The 18789-nt window shown below is 36.5% G+C and overlaps 4 protein-coding genes across 6 annotated transcripts; 2 read left to right on the forward strand and 2 right to left on the reverse strand.

The window, feature by feature from the left end:
* Nucleotides 1-1217: 1217 nt before the first annotated feature.
* Nucleotides 1218-4095, reverse strand: LOC121991222 (zinc finger MYM-type protein 1-like). The gene is made up of 3 exons (XM_042545235.1): nucleotides 2344-4095; nucleotides 1993-2262; nucleotides 1218-1325 (listed from the first exon to the last, which is right to left on the reverse strand). Exons 1-3 carry the CDS (start codon nucleotides 4093-4095, stop codon nucleotides 1218-1220), a joined length of 2130 nt encoding a protein of 709 aa, XP_042401169.1.
* A 1625-nt stretch (nucleotides 4096-5720) lies between these two features.
* LOC121993048 (protein MAEA homolog) lies at nucleotides 5721-10596 on the reverse strand. 2 transcript variants are annotated; one of them, XM_042547719.1, is made up of 7 exons: nucleotides 10102-10596; nucleotides 9819-9983; nucleotides 8360-8482; nucleotides 7383-7568; nucleotides 6468-6601; nucleotides 6109-6295; nucleotides 5721-6023 (listed from the first exon to the last, which is right to left on the reverse strand). In XM_042547719.1, exons 1-7 carry the CDS (start codon nucleotides 10417-10419, stop codon nucleotides 5922-5924), a joined length of 1215 nt encoding a protein of 404 aa, XP_042403653.1. In that variant the 5' UTR covers nucleotides 10420-10596; the 3' UTR covers nucleotides 5721-5921. The 2 variants fall into 2 exon arrangements, with proteins under 2 accessions (XP_042403653.1, XP_042403652.1); XM_042547718.1 differs by having other exon boundaries at nucleotides 9819-10016.
* Nucleotides 10597-10828: 232 nt separating this feature from the next.
* On the forward strand, nucleotides 10829-13635 carry LOC121993046 (beta-glucuronosyltransferase GlcAT14B-like). 2 transcript variants are annotated; one of them, XM_042547712.1, is made up of 6 exons: nucleotides 10829-10977; nucleotides 11085-11155; nucleotides 11223-11960; nucleotides 12388-12463; nucleotides 12532-12647; nucleotides 12922-13635. In XM_042547712.1, the coding sequence occupies exons 3-6, from the start codon at nucleotides 11342-11344 to the stop codon at nucleotides 13485-13487; spliced, it is 1377 nt and encodes a 458-aa protein (XP_042403646.1). In that variant the 5' UTR covers nucleotides 10829-10977; nucleotides 11085-11155; nucleotides 11223-11341; the 3' UTR covers nucleotides 13488-13635. The 2 variants fall into 2 exon arrangements, with proteins under 2 accessions (XP_042403646.1, XP_042403647.1); XM_042547713.1 differs by having other exon boundaries at nucleotides 11285-11960.
* A 139-nt stretch (nucleotides 13636-13774) lies between these two features.
* On the forward strand, nucleotides 13775-18393 carry LOC121993056 (ADP-ribosylation factor GTPase-activating protein AGD5-like). Its single transcript, XM_042547726.1, has 11 exons — nucleotides 13775-13988; nucleotides 14944-15002; nucleotides 15423-15513; nucleotides 15901-15955; nucleotides 16086-16176; nucleotides 16288-16492; nucleotides 16744-16960; nucleotides 17137-17450; nucleotides 17526-17780; nucleotides 17857-17915; nucleotides 18000-18393. The coding sequence occupies exons 1-11, from the start codon at nucleotides 13938-13940 to the stop codon at nucleotides 18160-18162; spliced, it is 1560 nt and encodes a 519-aa protein (XP_042403660.1). The 5' UTR covers nucleotides 13775-13937; the 3' UTR covers nucleotides 18163-18393.
* The last annotated feature ends 396 nt before the right edge of the window (nucleotides 18394-18789 follow it).

The following is an 18789-nucleotide window of genomic DNA, read 5'->3' on the forward strand; positions in this document are numbered from 1 at the left end:
TAATTTAAAAAATAAGGATATTTTTGTAACTTTATCTATTTAACCTTCAGTCCTCTTCCTTTCCTCTCAAACAAAGTAACACATGTTACGTTAATGAACCTTCCAGCCCTCCCAAACAAGGAAAAGTTAAATACTTTACTTCCCCTTACTTCCCCTCACTTCCCCTTCCTTCCCCTCTCTTCCCCTTCCGTTAATGAACCTTTCCTCACTCCATCCAAACATAGGGTTAAACGAGCGCGCAAATTTATGTGATTTAATAGGTTGGAAGCTTAAGGACAATTTACCAAAGGAATATTCTCTGTCATTTTCTACACAAACTTTTAAAAGAGTACGATATGACAGGTATCTGGCTCCCACCATAGGCCGATCAACCAACGACCGGTTGATCGCCAGCTCGACGTTATAGAATACAGTCAATAACTCATTCTTCACTCGACCCTTCGTTTTGCCAAGGAGGCCTACTATGTCCGATCGGCCCTTAGGTTCGATTGGATGGAATGGTGAGCCGAGTACATAGCTCCAAACTTGTTTACAAGTTACATAGGACGGCTACTCTGGAGGTCCGATCAGCACTTCATGTCCGACCGACAATGTGAGGTCTACTCGACCGACATAGATTGGTCAATGCTTCTAGATATATCCGTCCATATGATTTTGACCGTTTGACTTTGACCTATATGCCGGTCTTCTTACTTGGACCCAATGGCGGAGCTAGGAATTATAATCTATCCGGGCTAAAAAAATTAACGAAAAATAAATTTATTTATATGCATTAAATATGAACAAATAATTATTAGAAACTAATATGTCATCAAAATTTTGATCGCTAATGCATTTTGTAAAGAAAATTTGATTTCATCGTTAAATTTAGCTGTAAAATTTAATATCCGTTGTTTAGCGATGAAATTTAATATCCATCATTAAATTTCTTAATATTTTTTTAAAAAAATATTAAGAAAAACATATAATATTATCCCACAAAAATATTTTAGAAACTAATTTTTACAAGACAAATAGAACAACTACACTCATTGTCTCATTCATCAACTAGATAGGAAAATGATAGATACTAAAAATATAACAAAATATAAATTATTAAAAGATTTATAGAAGTCTAAATTTGAGTAGAATCACAAAACTTATGAACTAGACAAGCACATCAAATAGGTAACTAAAATTCTGAGTTGAAATCACATCAAATTCTAGACAAAAGGTAACTATAAAAGCAAGTTGATAACTCTGGAGTTAATCCTTGGGTCATTGCGGATAATGATACTATGAACCGCATCAACAGTAACGATCTCGAAGTATTTATAGGTCGAATCCTGCAAAACATGAGAGGACAAGTATAAAATGTTAGCAGTATAAAGTTCAATAAAATAAAAAGGAAAACTAATCTCGCCTCATTAATCCAAAATATTAGGTGTAGCAAACACAAACAAATAAAAAGTCTTGAAAGGTTGAGTGACCAATGAAATATATAGCAAGTAATGGGATAAACATGAAAATGTATCTAATCAACTAACCACTTGAAGAACTTTCAGTTGCAATTTTCAGTTGAAGAACTTTCACACCATCAACTTCTTAAATAAAAATAGAAAAAAATTAATTAGCACATATAACTCACAAAGTAAAAAAATTATTTTATGATCCATATATACATACACATTATCGAAGTTGTGCTCTACGATTCTTCAAAGTATAATATTCATCAATGATAGAATCTGAATCAATACTTGAAGCAAACTCTCTTTCAATGTAGATAATCATAGAATCGGTTAGAAAACCCTCTCTCATTCTATTACGAAGAACTGTTTTAACATGCTTCATAGCTGAAAATGCACGTTCTGTCGTTGCCGTAGAAACAAGCAAAGTTAAAATTAGACGAATCAACTTGTCGATCAAATTATAGTACTGTAATTTTTTTGTTTCAAATAACCCTTGACACAATTCTGAGATAGTGGACATTTTTTGAAAATTTTCATGGCAAACCACATCGAGCTCATAATGTTGTAGCTGACATCTCAAATTATGGATTTCCTGTTCAGTGAAGTCCTCAGGATAATACTTCTCAGCGAGATTACAAATATTATCAATGTTGAACCGATTAAAATTATCTTTTGGATCCAAAGCAGAGCTAAGCATAAGAAGTTCTACTGTCTCATCACTGAATCTAGAGTTTAACTCTTCCAATTGAAAATCTATTGCAGCATTAAATATATCATAATGAAAGTGATGCTCAACTGTGATGGCATCCTTTTGCTGGCATGAACGACTAGAATGCTTATAACGAGCACTCATCTCCGGTATATCAACATCCAATCTTGTGCAAAATGATTTGACATATGAAAGAAGAATATCAAAACCATCATTTCTCAATGTCAAAAGAAGTGCTTTAGTTGTAGAGACCAAATCCATTGCATTTACGATATCCAGAGATTTTTGTTGCAAGGCACGACAAAGTAAATCTGTGATCGCCATAATTTTATGCATCAAATGCAAAATAAAAATAAAATCAAAAGATTTCATCACAATTAAGGAACCACCAGCTTCCCCACGCATCGAAGTAGATGAACCATCAATGATAATATTTTCAAGCACATTAATAGTTGCATTATACTTATCTATTAAGTCGCAAATAGAATCAAAATGGGAGCTCCAACGAGTAGTTCCTACTCGATGCAAAGTACCAATCTGATTAGCTCCTCGTCCAGTCTCGCGTTCACCAGCAACAACAGAACGTGCAATTTCATTAACTTGAGCAGATTGTAACTCGGCATTGCGTTTGGACGAAGATGTAACAAGATTAACAATAGTCGTCAAATTTGAAAAGAAAAGCCATATAGAGATCTCATTTTCAGCAGCTGCAACTAACGCTAGTTGGAGTCGATGGGCAAAACAATGTACATAATATGCATAGGGACAATCTTTAAGAAATAAAGCTTGCAACCCATTAAAAGCACCACACATGTTACTAGCACCATCATACCCTTGACCCCGAATATTGTGTATTTCTAGATTATATCTGGTGAGGACATCACATATTTCTTTCTTAAGTGTTGCAGCTGTGGTGTCATGAACATGCACAATTTGGAAAAAACGCTCCCGTAAAAAACCATGAGCATCAACAAATCTCAAAATTATAGCCATCTGTTCTTTGTTAGATATATCCTTCGCTTCATCTACCAAAATACAAAACTTAGAATCTCCAATTTCAGCACGAATTTTGTTTCTGACTCTATTACCAATAATATGCAAGATTTCTTTTTGAACTTCTGGTGAGGTATATTTTGCATTTCCCGGTGCTTTCTCTAAGATTACATCGCCAATACTAGCATTCCATTTTCCCAAAAGTTTTAGCATCTCAATGAAATTACCACAATTTTGAGAAGCTGAAGATTCATCATAACCTCTTAATCCACATGCTTGCAAACTAAGCCAACGGACACTCTCAATTGTTGCCGCAAGTCTTAATCGATTCTTTTGAATCTGTTCAGAAAATTCTCGATTCATAACTTTATCTATATGCTGAGTTACATTCATCACATCAACAACTGATTTTGCAGATTTATTATGCACTGAGTTATAACTTCCCATATGCGACAAAAAGGCACACTTGGCTCCATCATTAACGCGTTTCCAACTTTTAAACCCTTCTATTGTAAATGCAGATTGTTGTGCTTCACTTAATTCAAAAAGATAGCATGGAAAACAAAATGCTGCATCCTTTGAAGGAGAGTACTCTAACCATGGAAATTTTTTAAACCATGTATATTGAAATCGACGATGTTGCTTTCCTGATTCAGACCGTGGGTACTCCTGCAATTTGGGTTGATATGACCCCATTTTGATATAAGCTCGTCTAATTTCATCACGATGATTAACAGGATGTCTCCACATGAGAATACGCAATCCAGGATCTCGTTCAAGTGAAGTTTCATCAAACTCAACTCTTTGAGATTTAGAAGGAGGTTCGAACTCTTCGTTAGAAATGGATGTATTAGTCTCAGTCCTCTTGGATGATGAAGGATTATCAATTCTTGGCTTAAAGAATGATAGAATATTATTTCCCCCTTTTCTCTCTTGATTTGACATTAAAATAACCTAGGACAAACACATTTTGACATGATAAAATCTTATAAATTTTAAATAATGATTTCTAACATAATTCTCACTTTCTCTTAAATAGATTCAATATCAACTGCAATAGCTAAAAATTCAACATTATTTAAAATAAAAAAATAATTAAGAAACCAACTGGTTTAATTCTATATAAGAAAAAGATTAATACAAAGAAATAGAAATATGTTGTCCCTTTCTTAAGCGTAACCACATATTAAAATTAAAATTAAAGCTTGGCCATATATCTAGTAAAAGAATCTTTAATTAATTTCAACATTGTATTAAAAACTTTGATTAAGCATTTAATCATGCATATTTATGCATTTCATTACTAGTATTTCTTGTCATAGCAGATAATAAATAATTAATAGAATAAAAGTTAAAAAGTGAAACTAAGCAAACAAATAAAAGCAAACCATTTTGTGTTTATTGTAACATTTCAAATTAATTATTTGATTCGGTTAAACATTTAACTGTGATGGATTTAGAAATGTATTTTAATCTTATAATTAGGTTATTGATTAGGCATGCATTTCAATTAGCAGTGATAAAAAAAAACTAAGGAATTGGGATCAGCTATCAAAGTAAAATAAAAAATATTTTAATTGAAGATTAAAACATAGATAATAATTATTTGTACTTACAGAAATTGTAGAGCAGTAGTAATCACGAAGCAACAGCGGAAGAGAAATGAGTCGGCGGTAAGAAACGCACAAGGAGGAAAAAAAATAGACGAAGAGTAAAAGGGAATTAGGGATATTAATTACAATTTATTTTTTTAAGTTTCCTTTTAAATTAATTAAAAAATAAAATGTAAATAAACTTTTTTAAGTTTCGTTTTAAATTTGTTAAAAAAATAAAATGTTATGGTAATAAATTGGGCGGACAAAACAAGATTTGCAATCTTGTTTTGTCCGCCGCCCAATAATCAAGGCAAATCTTGTTTTGTCCGCCGCCCAATAATCAAAGAATTAGGTTAGATATTAAACAGGACATGGACTGGGCTGAGTTGGACATGGGCTACCGGGCTAAAAATTCAATGATACACAAAATAAGAGAAAAATAAAACTTAAATTATATATATATATATAATTAGATAATAAATTGGGACCCGGGCTACAGCCCGGGTCCCTTACTATGTGCCTCCGCCCTTGCTTGGACCTACTTTTTTTTTTTAGACGTCCATCTTTGTCATCGTATGCCCTACATTTAAAAGAAACATCACACTTATTATTGGTTGGAAAAGCAAAGTAGGAGATATCACATTACCTGCGCTGCATAATAGATGATAAACACAACTCAGCTGAGCCCTGGTTTTATGAGATCAACTATCACGTAAGAGTTTTTCTATTGTTCTTTAGAAAAAAAAAGGGAAAAGAAAAGGACAAAGCGAATCTTAAAAGGACCATCAGGAACACACTAGCAGAAATTTGTATCTAAGTTGGTTCACCTCAGAGTTAAACTTAAATGCAGAGTGGATCCTCTTGTAATCCTTTTGGATGGTCAGGCGGCACTAGATACAGAGTAAATCATGAAATCTTCCTCAAGTGATGTTTTGATAAGGTGTTTTTGAAAACACAAACTGGAAAACGATAGACTGAAACGAAAGAACGAAAAGCATATAAAGGTATATATTACATATATATGCTCGTCACAGTTTTCTTGAAACATAGTCTACACTTGAGTTGCTGGTTCGCCATCTTGGTGAAGCTAGCTTCAGATTATCTTTACAAGGGGACAACATAAGTTACATAACTGGAACAATTGGTCCCAGTCCAAAGGTAGAGTGCTCCACAAATTCATGAAATGAAGGCCTTCACGAGTTCGTTGAAGTTGCAAACCTCACCTGTCCTCGGACAGGTTATTTTGCCGTCGTTTTGTTGGGCCATTTCTTCAAGAGCCTTCATCAGGATCAAGTGACCATAAGATCAATTTTAACATATTAAAAGCTGAGGCAATCATGGTAATCACCAGAGAAATCCATACCTTAGTACTGTACACATGGCCGTTTGGTAAAACCAGCGGTGGATTTTCATGATCCATCAACTTCTTCGAAATGTAGCAAACTAATTTTGAATGGTGAAATTTCGAGAACGGTAATGGTTCTGCCAATTTGCGGAAGCCTTCTTGGGATAATGGATCTTCTTTGCTGCAAGCCTCTTTGTAACAAAGTCTTAGCAAGGTTAAGAGAGAAACGAGAATCAATAAGCAATAGCCAGCCAAGAATAAAAATAATAAAGCCATATCAAATAGCCGCAGAGAGCATACAGGTTGATGGATATGGAAACGAGAGAACGACAAATTACAAGGGGATTGAAATTCATCATGCAATGAACCAAGGATACGGCGTCTTAAGGGCTGTCAAGCCGGCTTGGAGATATATATTCAACAGAGGTTCATTAGTCATGCCAAATAATCTACAGAATTCCTGCTTGAACTGCTCCACCAGATAGTCCCATTGTGTGGGCTCGAATAAGACCTAGATAAGATAAATATCAAGTATAGGAAACTGTTAAAAATACACAAGTGACTAGAGGGCATGTGCACAATTAATCAAGCTTAAAATGTAAAATGGTATTAGAGCATAAGTTCCCATTCAATACTTTGTGATCGCAAAACCTATAATATAACCATTGATTCCCATAGTAATTATCCAAATCTAACCAGTGGTTCCTACTTTTGAACATTACCATCTCCTAAAAGGAATTCCATGGTCAACTTCAAAATCAGATAGTGTAACTAAAGAACCATGCCTTTTTTTCTTTTATCAATTTCATAATCAGATGTTGTAACTAAAGAACTTCAAAATGTGGTGACATGTACCTTCAAGTTCTCTAAAGCAAGTTAATGTGATTTCAATTTAATAGCTCACATGTAAAACACTAAACAACAACAAGCCATGAGTCTCCCACTGATTGGAGCCGGGTAAATGGGTTCAACTCCAAGAAGCTGACATGCAAGAAAAAAGATGAGCCACAGCTTGATATCTCCCTTTCATGGACAAAGTAATCGTGAAAAAACTATCATTTGCTAGAGCAAAATGTGATGATAAAATCAACTCCTAAACTATAGCAATCTCAAGGAACCATGACAAAAAATAGTCTTAGGAAAAAAACGAAAAAGAAATAGACTAACTAGGACAAAATGGGCATAAAAATACTTGTGAAAAATAAACTAGTGGCTGAGTAAAGGAAGCATAAGTAAGATTTTTAGCTTTTCTAAAGAATGTCTTTATGCAGACCGGAGAGCTTTTGGCTTACCTTATACACTGAACATTCAGTATTGTGCCTAAAAGCCAATGTTGTCACAACACGCTGCATTTCCTTCATATTTGTAGCTGCCCAGGGTGCAAGATATCTTCGGGCATAGAAAATAGCTTTCATATGCTCATTAGCCCTCACTAGTTCTATAAACTCCTGAAGCCTCAATTGAAACTCAAGCTTACTCTGCAATTCAGATTGACCAGAGATATAAGTGGCTCAAAAAAATTTGGCATTATTCACAGAAGAAAAGGGAAATGGAACTTGCCACTTTTGTCATAAGATTATAGTGTAACGAACAACTTGAAGGTGAAGGATAGAGTGTCAATCTTCACTGAGTTCACAATGTTAATTTTAAAATTGGATAAATCATGATATTATGTAATTAAATTAGGTATTCCATGAAGCACAATAAAAGGCTAGAAAAGTCAAAAAATGAACAGCTACATCATTCTTTTCCTTTTCAGATCAATCATTTTTTTATTAAGTATCGAACAAAAGGATATATTTGAACGAACTTAAAGCCGACAATCATAAGCACACCAGCCTACATAATTCTGATAGGTGACAATTCTGAAGACGTTTTAAGAACTATACGAAGATTCATCCCAGATAAAAGAGTTTCTTCTTATCACAAATAACATGAGAATATAAATGCATTGAATCATGTTGAAAGTAATGCTCAGAAGAGTCATACTTCATTCATTTCAAGAAAACAGCATATGAGAAAACCTCAATCTTATCGCTAGAAGAGTAACCATCTTGTTTAGTACTAAGATTGTATTGTAAAGGTGTTTAAGTATCTTACTTGAAGATGAATAAATTTTGCTGACACAAGTAATTTATCAATTGTAAGATAGTTGTCTAACCAAAGAGTTGCAAAAACACCTGAGATGATTTAAAAATATTCAGAAATCAACTAGTGAAAATCAAGAATAAGTCTTTCAGTCTGCGGCAGAAAAGAAAAAGAAGAATACCTTTGACTTCTTCAGCCTGGCTTTGTTCTCTGCACACCATATTAAAGCAGGAACTACATCCTTGTTCCGGAGAGATTCAATAACTCTCTTTGCCTCAATAAAGACATCAAGATCCACAAGTTCCTGCCACAAACAACTTGCTGGATCAGCCATAATAAAAAATGAAGCATTTATGAAGTGGTGTTGTGAGTTAAGTAAGAAACATTAGACAAAATCTCCTAGGGAAAGTCAATATTTAGGCATGCAGTCTTTGTCAACTATGATGGAAAAAATTATAAGGCATCCAAAAAACAAGCAACATACTTGCTCTTTTCATTTTCCTTATACTTTGCTGTCAGGCTATATGTCCAAAATTAAGGACAAATTTTAATGATAAGCATGACAATCTCAATGATAAATGTAGTTACAAAAGTTAATATAGTTGGGCATCTTTAACAATATATATATATATATATATATATTTTTACCTCAAGTGAATCAAAAGAGTTCTGTATATTGAACAACAAAAGGGCAATTCCATGCACGAGGTTCCCAGAGAAGGTGTCCTCTGATTGATTTTGTTCTCATGCCTAGAAGAACCCACAGTCCATGACCCTTCCATAGAACTTGTTCAACCAATGACAGAGCAAGTGTAAAGTTTCATTTTCTTCAGACCACACAAACCTATACTGAGTTTATACAAAGCACGTGAAAATCACAATAAACTTGGATTATTGATGCAATTTGAGACCAAAGGGCTGAAAGAGAAACTGAGAGACAAGTTTCTTCCACCAAAAATAATGAAAAGGTCGGATACAAGGTGTGGTTGAAGAAAGAAGAGCATAGTAAAAGAAAAATGCTATGGAGAAGGCATTTACTATTTGTCAGGCTAAGCTCCTTGAGATTTAAGGCACCATTTTATAAACCACAGATTCACTTTGAAACATGATATAACTGCTTAGCATCCCTATAAAGTCTAGAAAATAAGACTAATGAAAGTAGATCTTTTAACCAAACGATTAAAACTATCATTTGCTAGTATGCACTGGTTCGAACGTTGCACATTAGTCTTACTAAAAATAGCAGTCTTACTTCAGCGGAACCTCCAGGGATACTGTGATCTTGAGAGACAGCTTAATTAAGATGATAAATCTAAGACCTCTTGTTTAATTAGGCCTGGAAATATTTCAAAATAGAAATACACTAGTTAACTATTAAGTTTAGGGCTCAAGTATATATTCTCCTCTTACTTGGAGAAATTTATGATAGCTTCTTCGGCATTACCAATAATCTCTCCCTAACAAAGAAGCATCGAAGCCTGAGCCAGAAACGGATATAACACATATGGTAGGAGAGGGAAGCATCTTCGCTTCTACCATTTCTATGTTTATGATAGATGAATGATCCAACGGTTAAGGCGATCGAATATTTATCAATAACAGTTTGGTTTGAGCTAAACGGGTCCGCGCTGACTTAGTACCTGAATGTTTCCCGTCTCTGCAAGCTTCTGAGCAGAATCATAGTAAGACATTCTCAGCAAATAATCAACTAGTATCCGATTCAACCTGGCATCCTTCCAATCATCCAATTTATCTGCATCTGCAACCGAACGTAGATGCTCCAACCGAGCACGGCATCTTTGCACCTGCAGATTCTCTAGCTTACCTCCCTCTTCCAGCTGCAGTAGATACATAAAAGAAAAAACGCATGGCCCAACAGAGATATCTGAGCACCAAACAAAGCTATCGCCAAGGAAACGGTACCTTGCGCTTTAGGCCCTGGAGGCGGGTGACGAGGGAGCTGAGTTGTTTAAGAGTTTCATCAACAGAGCTGGAATCCAATGAGTCAGCCGCCTCAGCGACACTGCTGAGGACGGCGGTGAACTCCCTCTCGGCGAGGCGGTAGTCGAAGCGGATCGTCTTCTTGAGATGCTCCAGGGGAACCCTAACGAGCTGGTGCTCCAATTTGAGGGACTCGGCGAGCTGCGCGAGCCGGGCGGTGGAAGTAGGCGCCGCTTGAGCCGCGGGGGCAGCAGCGGGGGAGGCGTCGCCGTTTGGGGCGGAGTCAATCGCCATGTCCATCGCCGGCGACGAGAGGAAGTCGGGAAGGCTGTTGGCAGTGGAGACAGAAGAGAGAGAAGGGGAGGGAGGGGGCGATGGCTCAATGGCGGCGGAGACGGGAATTCGCCACTGCCATTGATGAGGGAAAACAGAGTTTGACCCGTTTGGTGAGCGAAACCAGCGTTCGATCCATCGCCCTCGCCACTTCTCACTAAAAGTAATTATATATTTAGAAATTTTAGATATTTATTATCTAAATTTAGTTTATAAAATATAAAATAAACTTTAATATTTTAAAAATTAGTTTTAAAAATAAGTAACTACATATATATTTTTAAAATATATTAAATTCTTGCTTAGCCTCAATCCAGTTGTTAAAGGAAATACGTCGGCAAAAGAGAGAAAAAGTGCTCTTTTTCTTCATAATTAATTAAAAAGCGTTTTCTTCTCCTTTTGTGAATTAGACAGTAAAAAGGAAGAACGAGGCCCAAGTCCGTACCTACCAAGGACGCCTCCGCTCCTCCCCCTTCCTTGCTCAGTCTTCCCCAATCTCTCGTCTTGGATCTCGTCTCTTGGCAAGTGAGTTCTTCTATCAGCGGAAAAAAAAAACGATTTTGCAGTACGTTTGTCCATTCCGCGGTGCATCCAAGCGGCATTAGTAACAAAAATTTCTCCTTTTGCATTAGAAATTGGAGAAGCTTTCTGGAGAAGTAGCTCATTGAGTTGTGCTGCTAACCCTTCTTCAGGGAAATTACTGGTGAGTTTCTCGGAAATCTGATATTTCTTTTTTGTTTGACGTAAAGATCAAATTTTGAGTTGCGTAGTTCTGTCTTTGCGGTCACTGGAATCGCCTTGTTTTCTCTCGGCATTTTGGATCTTCCTCAAGATAAGGGCGGCGCTTTAGCTGCGGGAAGCAAAGGCTGGATAAGTGGTTAACAGAAGCATGAGGAAGATCAATGGAGTTTACTCAGCGAGACCATTCAGTGACAGAAGGTGGCTTCTTCCATTCTTCGCAAGCTTGCTGATCTCCTTGACTCTCTTGATGGCAACTGTTTTGGGGTTGTTTTCCTCTCCTAATGCTGGAGATTCACTGTCCTTGGACATTGTCACTATTACTAGCAATGATGATTCAGAGGGCTACTCCATAGGACTAGATAGGAAAATATTGTTGGGCCAACCAGTAGCTTCATTAGAAGAAGAAGAAGAAGAAGAAGAAGCTCCGCGGATAGCTTACTTAATAACTGGCACAAAAGGTGACAGCCAGAGAATGAGGAGAACTTTGCAAGCAGTATACCATCCACGAAATCAGTACATTCTTCACTTGGATCTGGAGGCTCCTCCCAGGGAAAGGATAGATTTGACTATGTATGTGAAGGGCGATCCATTGTTTAGTGAAGTTGAGAATGTTCGTGTGATCGCGAAAGCCAATTTGGTGACATACAAGGGCCCAACCATGATTGCTTGCACTCTGCATGCAATTTCCATTCTATTGAAGGAGAAATTGAGATGGGACTGGTTTATAAACTTGAGTGCCTCAGATTATCCTCTTATGACACAAGATGGTCAGTGTTTTTTGAGATTTAGTTATTTTTTGATAAAACTTGTATGCATGTTTGTGTGTTCACTCAAAATTTTGGTGACAACTATGTATGATTGTGTTTGAAGCACAACTTTCTTGTCAATCATCTTGAGCTTATGGCAATAGGAAAAGGAGAAAACTTGTTAGGGTTTATTACTAATTGTCTCTAGTCAATCATTTCTCATAATGTATTTGCTAACTTAGTTTTGGTAGAAGCAAACTATGGGGTGAGGAACTATTTGGACTTTGGAGAACTACTTTTTCAATTCAAGAATTCATTAAAACAAGCATTGTGTTAAAGTTATAGCTCATCAGCTTTGCTGTGTAGTTCGATATATATATTTGTACCTGTTCACTTATTGTTTGTTCTTAACATTCAACTTACCGTTTTGTTTTTGATATCCATGCAGATATACTTCATGTTTTATCTTCTTTGCCTCGAAATCTAAACTTTATCGAGCACTCACCTATCACCGGCTGGAAATTGTGAGTCAAGATTGTTCCTCTTTTCACTGGTAGTCATCATCTAAATATTGACATGAGTATGAATCCAGGATACAGAGGGCAAGACCGATAATTGTTGACCCAGGTCTTTATCTGTCAAAGAAATTCAATGTTTTCACTACTACAGAACAGCGGGAATTGCCTACTTCTTTCAAATTGTACACCGGTAAGCTTAGTCCATTACTCTGAATATGTTTTCCCTCCACTTTGTTATCATTTGTTCACCTGTTAATTGCATCCTAGAAATCGATATCTTGTGTTTTGAGCAGATTTTAGCTAATGTAGTTATCGTGATTGGACGATAGAGCTGTTAGTGATGCTCTTTCGCTCATTTAGAACTTCTACAATGCAAAAAATCATCTCTTTCATCAGAAACCTATCCCTTTGCGATGTATTTGGCTACATTTCATACTCATCTTCAGCTAGTATCTTCTGCATAGGTTCGGCTTGGGTGATGCTGACTAGGCGCTTCGTCGAGTATTGTATACAGGGGTGGGAAAACCTTCCTCGAACCATCCTAATGTACTATGTCAACTTCATCTCATCACCCGAAGGCTACTTCCACACGGTCATCTGCAATTCGGACGAGTTCAGAAACACCTCAATAAGCCATGACCTACATTACATTAACTGGGACAACCCTCCAAGGCAACACCCACTCTACCTTTCATCCAAAGATTTCGACAGAATGGTAAAAAGTGGTATGCCCTTTGCTCGGAAATTTGCCAAAGGGGATCCGGTCTTGGACAAAATCGACCGCGAACTCTTGGGGCGATCAAACGGACAAGTCACTCCTGGCAGGTGGTGCAATCAGAGATCAAATGGAGCTGAACAATGTTCCTCGAGGGTCCATGACTTCAAATTTCTGCCTGGACCAGGCGCTGAACGGTTACAGCAGCTGATGAAGAAGCTCGTGTCTGAAGAATTCCGCAACGGCAGCTGCTCCAAGTTGCAGTATGATCAAACAAAGCGAGACTGGATCGCATCGAGAAAGACAAGTCATTGATAAGGAACAACACCCTTTGTATCACATATACATACTTTTTATAGTATTTGTTCAAATCTAACACATGCTTGAAAAAGCTTTGATCATACATAAGGTTTATTTTTGGCACTTTTAAGGAGCTTATTCTAATGTTTCTAAATTATTAATATTTTTTGGACTTTTTTTAAATTTATAGAATTAAAATATGGTAATTTCACTAAAAGAAAGTACTTTAATGCAATATTTCCAATTTATTTTTGGGCATTTTCTAAAAAGCGCACCTCAAATTTTAGTAGTTGCCACCTGTTTCTGCCTCGGACCGCAAAGGAAGGCAGCCATTGCTAAAAGAGACGGCGAAGTGCTTCCCTTCACCGGAGACCCATCGATTCTTATCGTCTTCTTTTTCTTCTCTATCTCATTCCTTCTTCTCCGCCTCCTTCGGAGTGTCGCCTCGCCGCCGGGAGAATCAAGATGAACGAAAAGGCTTCCGTTTCCAAGGAACTCAATGAGAAACACAGAAAGGCCTGTCATTTCCCCCCATCTTTATCGATTTCGGGACGCGCATTTTGTGTTTCTTGGATCATTGTAAAGGAAGGTTCTTCGGTCAGTGTAGCATTGTTTCTTTAGATTACCGATTTGTTGGGGCTATTTGCGATGCGTTACTGGGTGCATCATTGGTGAATTTTGGCTCGGTCTTTCTTTCTTTTTCATTTAGCATCAGTAAAGATTTTCTTTCAAACGGCTGCCATGACCATCGGAGATGCCAATTATTCATCTGATGGCATTGAGATCAAGTGTTTTTGTTGGTTCTCTTCCTATTTAATTGTGGTTTTTAGCAGCAGCATTTTAAAGGTGCGCAAATGCATAAAATAGGGGTCGCCGTTTGTCTTTGTTTTAGCAAATAGCAGATTCTACCTCACTGAGTACCAGTTAGATAGAGTCATCGATCATCTGTGGCATGGAAACCTATCATTTTAACATGTAAGGCTTAACAACCTACCTATGACAATAACAAATTGTAAGAAGTTAATTGAATGTTTGTAAGGATGGATAAAAAGAATGTGTGCTATCCATCTTTTTTTTGCAATATGGGGCACCCCTTTAACGATTTTAGTGAAAGGATGGAGCTCTAGTCACTTCTTCCCTACTTTGTTTTCCATCTAGGTTCATCTTATGACTTTATACATAAGGTCTAATGTGGTCTATTAAGAATACTTGTTGAGATGCTTTTATATGAAATTGGTTAGACTAATCAGATTATATTTAAATTTATCCTGATGGGTTAACATGCCTAATAAGCATTCCCTTTTGACAAAATAACAAAAAAGAGGGAACCCCTCTAGTATTTTGGAAAAAACTGGTGATTTTTGCCCAACTTCATCTCCATGGAGGTTCATCACAACACGAGTGACTTGAATTTTTTACATCAGAATTAATATTGTTCTTAAAGTCAATGTTTTCTGGTTCACTTGTTCAGATATTAGATGGACTTCTCAAATTACCAGAGAATAGGGAATGTGCTGATTGCAAGTCCAAGTAAGTATATTGGCCATTATTTTTTCATGGGTAAAGCAAAATATATTTGATTTGTTCAATATCCTTCTTACGCAGCCATCTGATAAGCCTTTAAAAATAATGCAAAGATAATCTTTGTGCTTGAAATGAATGTAAAATAATTTTACGTTTTCAGATCAGCGTACAATCTCTGTGAATTTTTCCTCTCTCAAGTTATTTGTTTGATAGATAACAAACTTCATTATGTTCCTTTATTGATTGATCTTACTCCTTAATTTGTATATGGAAGTCATTTCTGGAATAAGGTCATCCAATGAAAAAAAAAAATCAACAAACTATATAACTTCCTACTTATTGTTTCTTGATCTAGGTATATTTAGTTATCAGTTCCTTCTTGCTTAACTCGATCATTAAATCCACTCTACGGTCCTCTTTCTGCAGAGGTCCAAGATGGGCAAGTGTCAATCTGGGAATTTTTATTTGCATGCAGTGTTCGGGAATTCATAGAAGTTTGGGAGTACATATATCAAAGGTGAATTATAGTTTTCAATGCCATGAAGCTAAAGTAGATGGTCAAGACATTAGCATTTCAAATATCAGATTTTTTTTTGAAGTATTCAGAAAAAGTGAACTTATTTTTAATATCCTTCAGAGATATAGCTTATGAAATGTTGCTAGTACTTGCATGTGATCTGATTTTGTAATACTGTGTAATTGCATAATTCTGAAATTTCCCATGGTGCTATCTATAGAGGTTTCAAGTCAGTCAAACTAACTTAAGGACTATGCTGATATAATATTCACTACCATGATAGATTTTTACGATTAGGTTTGATTCTAATGAGAGGATTGAGATGTGATACTGCAACGGGTGTGCATCACGAGACTCTATTCTATTTAATAGTTATTTCTGATACAGGTAAGGTCGGCAACATTAGACACATGGCTCCCTGAGCAGGTTGATTTTATTCAATGTAAGTATCCTGATTTATTTAATTATTTATTTTTATTATCAGCTCACATTGTTTTTCAACCTGAATATCTGAGGTATAGGCTTCTATCTTTAATGAAAATGGTTTAAGACTCTGGGTTCGTCTTCTGCAGCAATGGGCAATGAAAAGGCAAATAGCTACTGGGAAGCTGAACTGCCTCGAAATCACAGTAGAGTTGTGATTGAAAAATTTATCCGTTCAAAGTATCGATCTTCTCATCTTCCTTGTGACATAGCATGCTTGTTTTCTGCATTTGCTATGTGTATCAATTTTAGAGAAAGCCTATCTTGCTGAGTATTGGATCAAATTTACAGATATGAAGACAAGAGATGGGTGCCTCATGATAAGAGATTCAGATCGCCTTCAGTAATCCATGAAGAAATGGCTCCTAAACTCAAGCAAGCATCTAGTGATAAATCTGAGAATGAGAGTACTAACAGAGCAAAGGCTTTAAATAAGCAGGATGATTCATCAAAAAAGACGAGGGGCAATCTTTCAGTTCCAAAATTGCCCAGCCTGGTAACTATGTCTTCTCTTCGCCTCGGTTGCAAAGCAAATATTTAATTGTAGATTGATGTTCTAATACTGATTATTTATTGCTGAAAATTGTCTGGTGTATCAATAGAGTTTTATGTTAACTATAATCTGCTGTATTTAGTTTCTTTTTTTCTCCTTGTTGGTCTTATGTTATTTTTTTATTTTTGGCTTATATAGGTCACAAAGTTCTCGTATCCAAAATTTCTAAACTTCAATGGGTAATTATTTGGCAGGTATCTTCTGGTTCAAAGGTCGAAACAAGGAGAAGCCAGCTTGTAGAGCCAGACTCCCGTAATGTAGTTCCTTCTTTAACTGCTGTAGTCACAACAACTCCACCGCTAAAGGTTGTTTCTATGGTTGACCTGCTCAACTTGGATTCTGTGAATGGCCCTAGTGAAACGGGGTCTGAAGCTTCTTCCATCGGTGATCATTCATGGGCAAATTTTCAGTGTAAGTTTTCGAATATTTGATAACAGAGACATAAAAATGTATTCTATTTTGTGGAACCCAAATTCACTAAGCTCCTTTGGTCAAGCGCTATGCCACCCCTTTTCCTTCGTATAAGTCTCTTTGATATTAATTCTCAAACTACTTTGCGGATAGCATGCGCTCTTCTTGCTGTGCAGCTGCCGACCTAACCAGTTCCTTGGACATGAATACCACCACAAAGTCTGCCGAAGTAAAGAAGGAAAACACACATGGAGTAGAGAATTTATTTAAGGATTTAACATCTTCATTGCAGCCTTTGACTCAAATCAAAACCCAGATAGATGTAACCAGTCCCTTGGAAAACCGTACCAAGGAAAATGCTCAAGTAAAAAATGAAACCACACATGGAGTTGAGAGCCTAGCTGAGGATCCAACATGTTTTTTGAATCCTTCAACTAAATGGAATCCTGAAACAGTTGTGAAAGATGATATTATGAGCCTCTTTGAAATGGTAAATCCTGGTTTATTTTATGCTTCTGTTTGTTGCTACAAATCCTTATAATTGGTGCATTCTAATGGTCTCCAGTCCAGTATGGTATCTCCATTTGTGCTTCAGCAACAGCAGCTAGCATACCTTTCACAACAGCAAGTTCTCTTGGCTGCTGCTAAATCTGGAAACGGACCTCCGGCAGTGCCTAGTCGAGGAACTCATCAAAGAAGTAACAGTGAGTCAAATGCAATGAATGCTAATTTTTTGGCACAAAGTTGGTCAAACTATGCCTACCAGATTCCGACAAATATGCATTTTACTGGGCAACCCAATTTCAATAACTTCAGTCAGGTAGCACTTGAAGTAGGATTTGTAGGACTGCTATGAATATGTCAATTGCTTTATATCTTTTTTTCCCATTAAGCAGATGGGAAGCTCTAGTCATCCTCATCTATCAGGGGGTTATATTTCTGCCCCTGCACCAGAGTATGCACCTTCTCCCCTCTTCTGTCGGATTGTTCAGTTCTACATTTGTTTTTAAGTTGCTGTAAAAATATTTGTATCATGCAGTCACCATGGAGTGGGATCCTCTGCATCTGCTGATGTGAATAATGCTGTCGGAGTGCACATGCCTCTTGCTTCTTCGTCCTCACATACTGCGACTTCCAGCAGCCGTTCACTCAGTGATTACGATTTCTCATCGTTAACTGATGGTCTTTTTTTGAAACGCTGAGAATAACGATGCTTGCCGGTGCTGGTTCCCTCATATGTAGTATCTTCAAACGTAAATAGTGTCAAGGCTTGAGCATACAGATCATTTGTTTTTTCAGCTCATAGTTCATTCATTGTGTAGGGAAGGTGAATGATATTAGTTCCATTGCAGATTCACACGTCCATCAAAATTTGTGATGGAATAAAAAGAACGGTCAATTATGTAATTTGGTTGGATGCTAAAATGCATTGTTGGCCATTGCTTTGCCAATTTTTGCGGATTTAGGTGACGTTTGATTTTCTCTTAAGAATCGGAATGGAAATGAGTATTATAGTATTATGGAATGAGAATAAGTATAAATTTGAGTATCATTCTTAAAAATAATATTTGGTTAGTTGAATATTTTTAATCGAAATGAATCTAAATTTTTTTTTTTATCTTTAGAGGAAAATAAGAGAAAAAATTAAATGGAAGAAAAAGTTGAATGTGAGATAAATATATGATGAGAGAGAAAGTGTGATGAAAAAAATGAAGAGATGAAAAGTGTGATGAGAGAAAATGAAGAAAGAGAGTATGATAAGAGAGATTGAGAAAAGAAAAATTATAATGAAAAACAAAGTATGATAAAAAAAAATGAAGAGAGAGAAC

This window comes from Zingiber officinale, chromosome 6B, assembly GCF_018446385.1.
Source record: "Zingiber officinale cultivar Zhangliang chromosome 6B, Zo_v1.1, whole genome shotgun sequence".
Taxonomy (NCBI): Eukaryota; Viridiplantae; Streptophyta; class Magnoliopsida; order Zingiberales; family Zingiberaceae; genus Zingiber; species Zingiber officinale.

Bases quoted from the DNA above. Each gene is read 5' to 3' on its own strand.
- LOC121991222 (XM_042545235.1), bottom strand. From the start codon at position 4,095: ATGTCAAATCAAGAGAGAAAAGGGGGAAATAATATTCTATCATTCTTT. The intron at 2,263-2,343 runs GTCAAATCATTT...CGTTCATGCCAG, and splicing joins TTGATATTCTTCTTTCATAT to CAAAAGGATGCCATCACAGT. The intron at 1,326-1,992 runs GTTTGCCATGAA...CATGTTTTGCAG, and splicing joins AACATTATGAGCTCGATGTG to GATTCGACCTATAAATACTT.
- LOC121993046 (XM_042547712.1), top strand. From the start codon at position 11,342: ATGAGGAAGATCAATGGAGTTTACTCAGCGAGACCATTCAGTGACAGA. The intron at 11,961-12,387 runs GTCAGTGTTTTT...ATATCCATGCAG, and splicing joins TCCTCTTATGACACAAGATG to ATATACTTCATGTTTTATCT. The intron at 12,648-12,921 runs GTAAGCTTAGTC...TCTTCTGCATAG, and splicing joins TTCTTTCAAATTGTACACCG to GTTCGGCTTGGGTGATGCTG.
- LOC121993056 (XM_042547726.1), top strand. From the start codon at position 13,938: ATGAACGAAAAGGCTTCCGTTTCCAAGGAACTCAATGAGAAACACAGA. The intron at 16,493-16,743 runs GTAACTATGTCT...ATTATTTGGCAG, and splicing joins TTCCAAAATTGCCCAGCCTG to GTATCTTCTGGTTCAAAGGT. The intron at 16,961-17,136 runs GTAAGTTTTCGA...CTTGCTGTGCAG, and splicing joins TTCATGGGCAAATTTTCAGT to CTGCCGACCTAACCAGTTCC.
- LOC121993048 (XM_042547718.1), bottom strand. From the start codon at position 10,419: ATGGACATGGCGATTGACTCCGCCCCAAACGGCGACGCCTCCCCCGCT. The intron at 8,483-9,818 runs GTACTAAGTCAG...TGTTTGTGGCAG, and splicing joins CAGAGACGGGAAACATTCAG to GAACTTGTGGATCTTGATGT. The intron at 7,569-8,359 runs GTATTCTTCTTT...TCTGAATTGCAG, and splicing joins CCAGGCTGAAGAAGTCAAAG to AGTAAGCTTGAGTTTCAATT.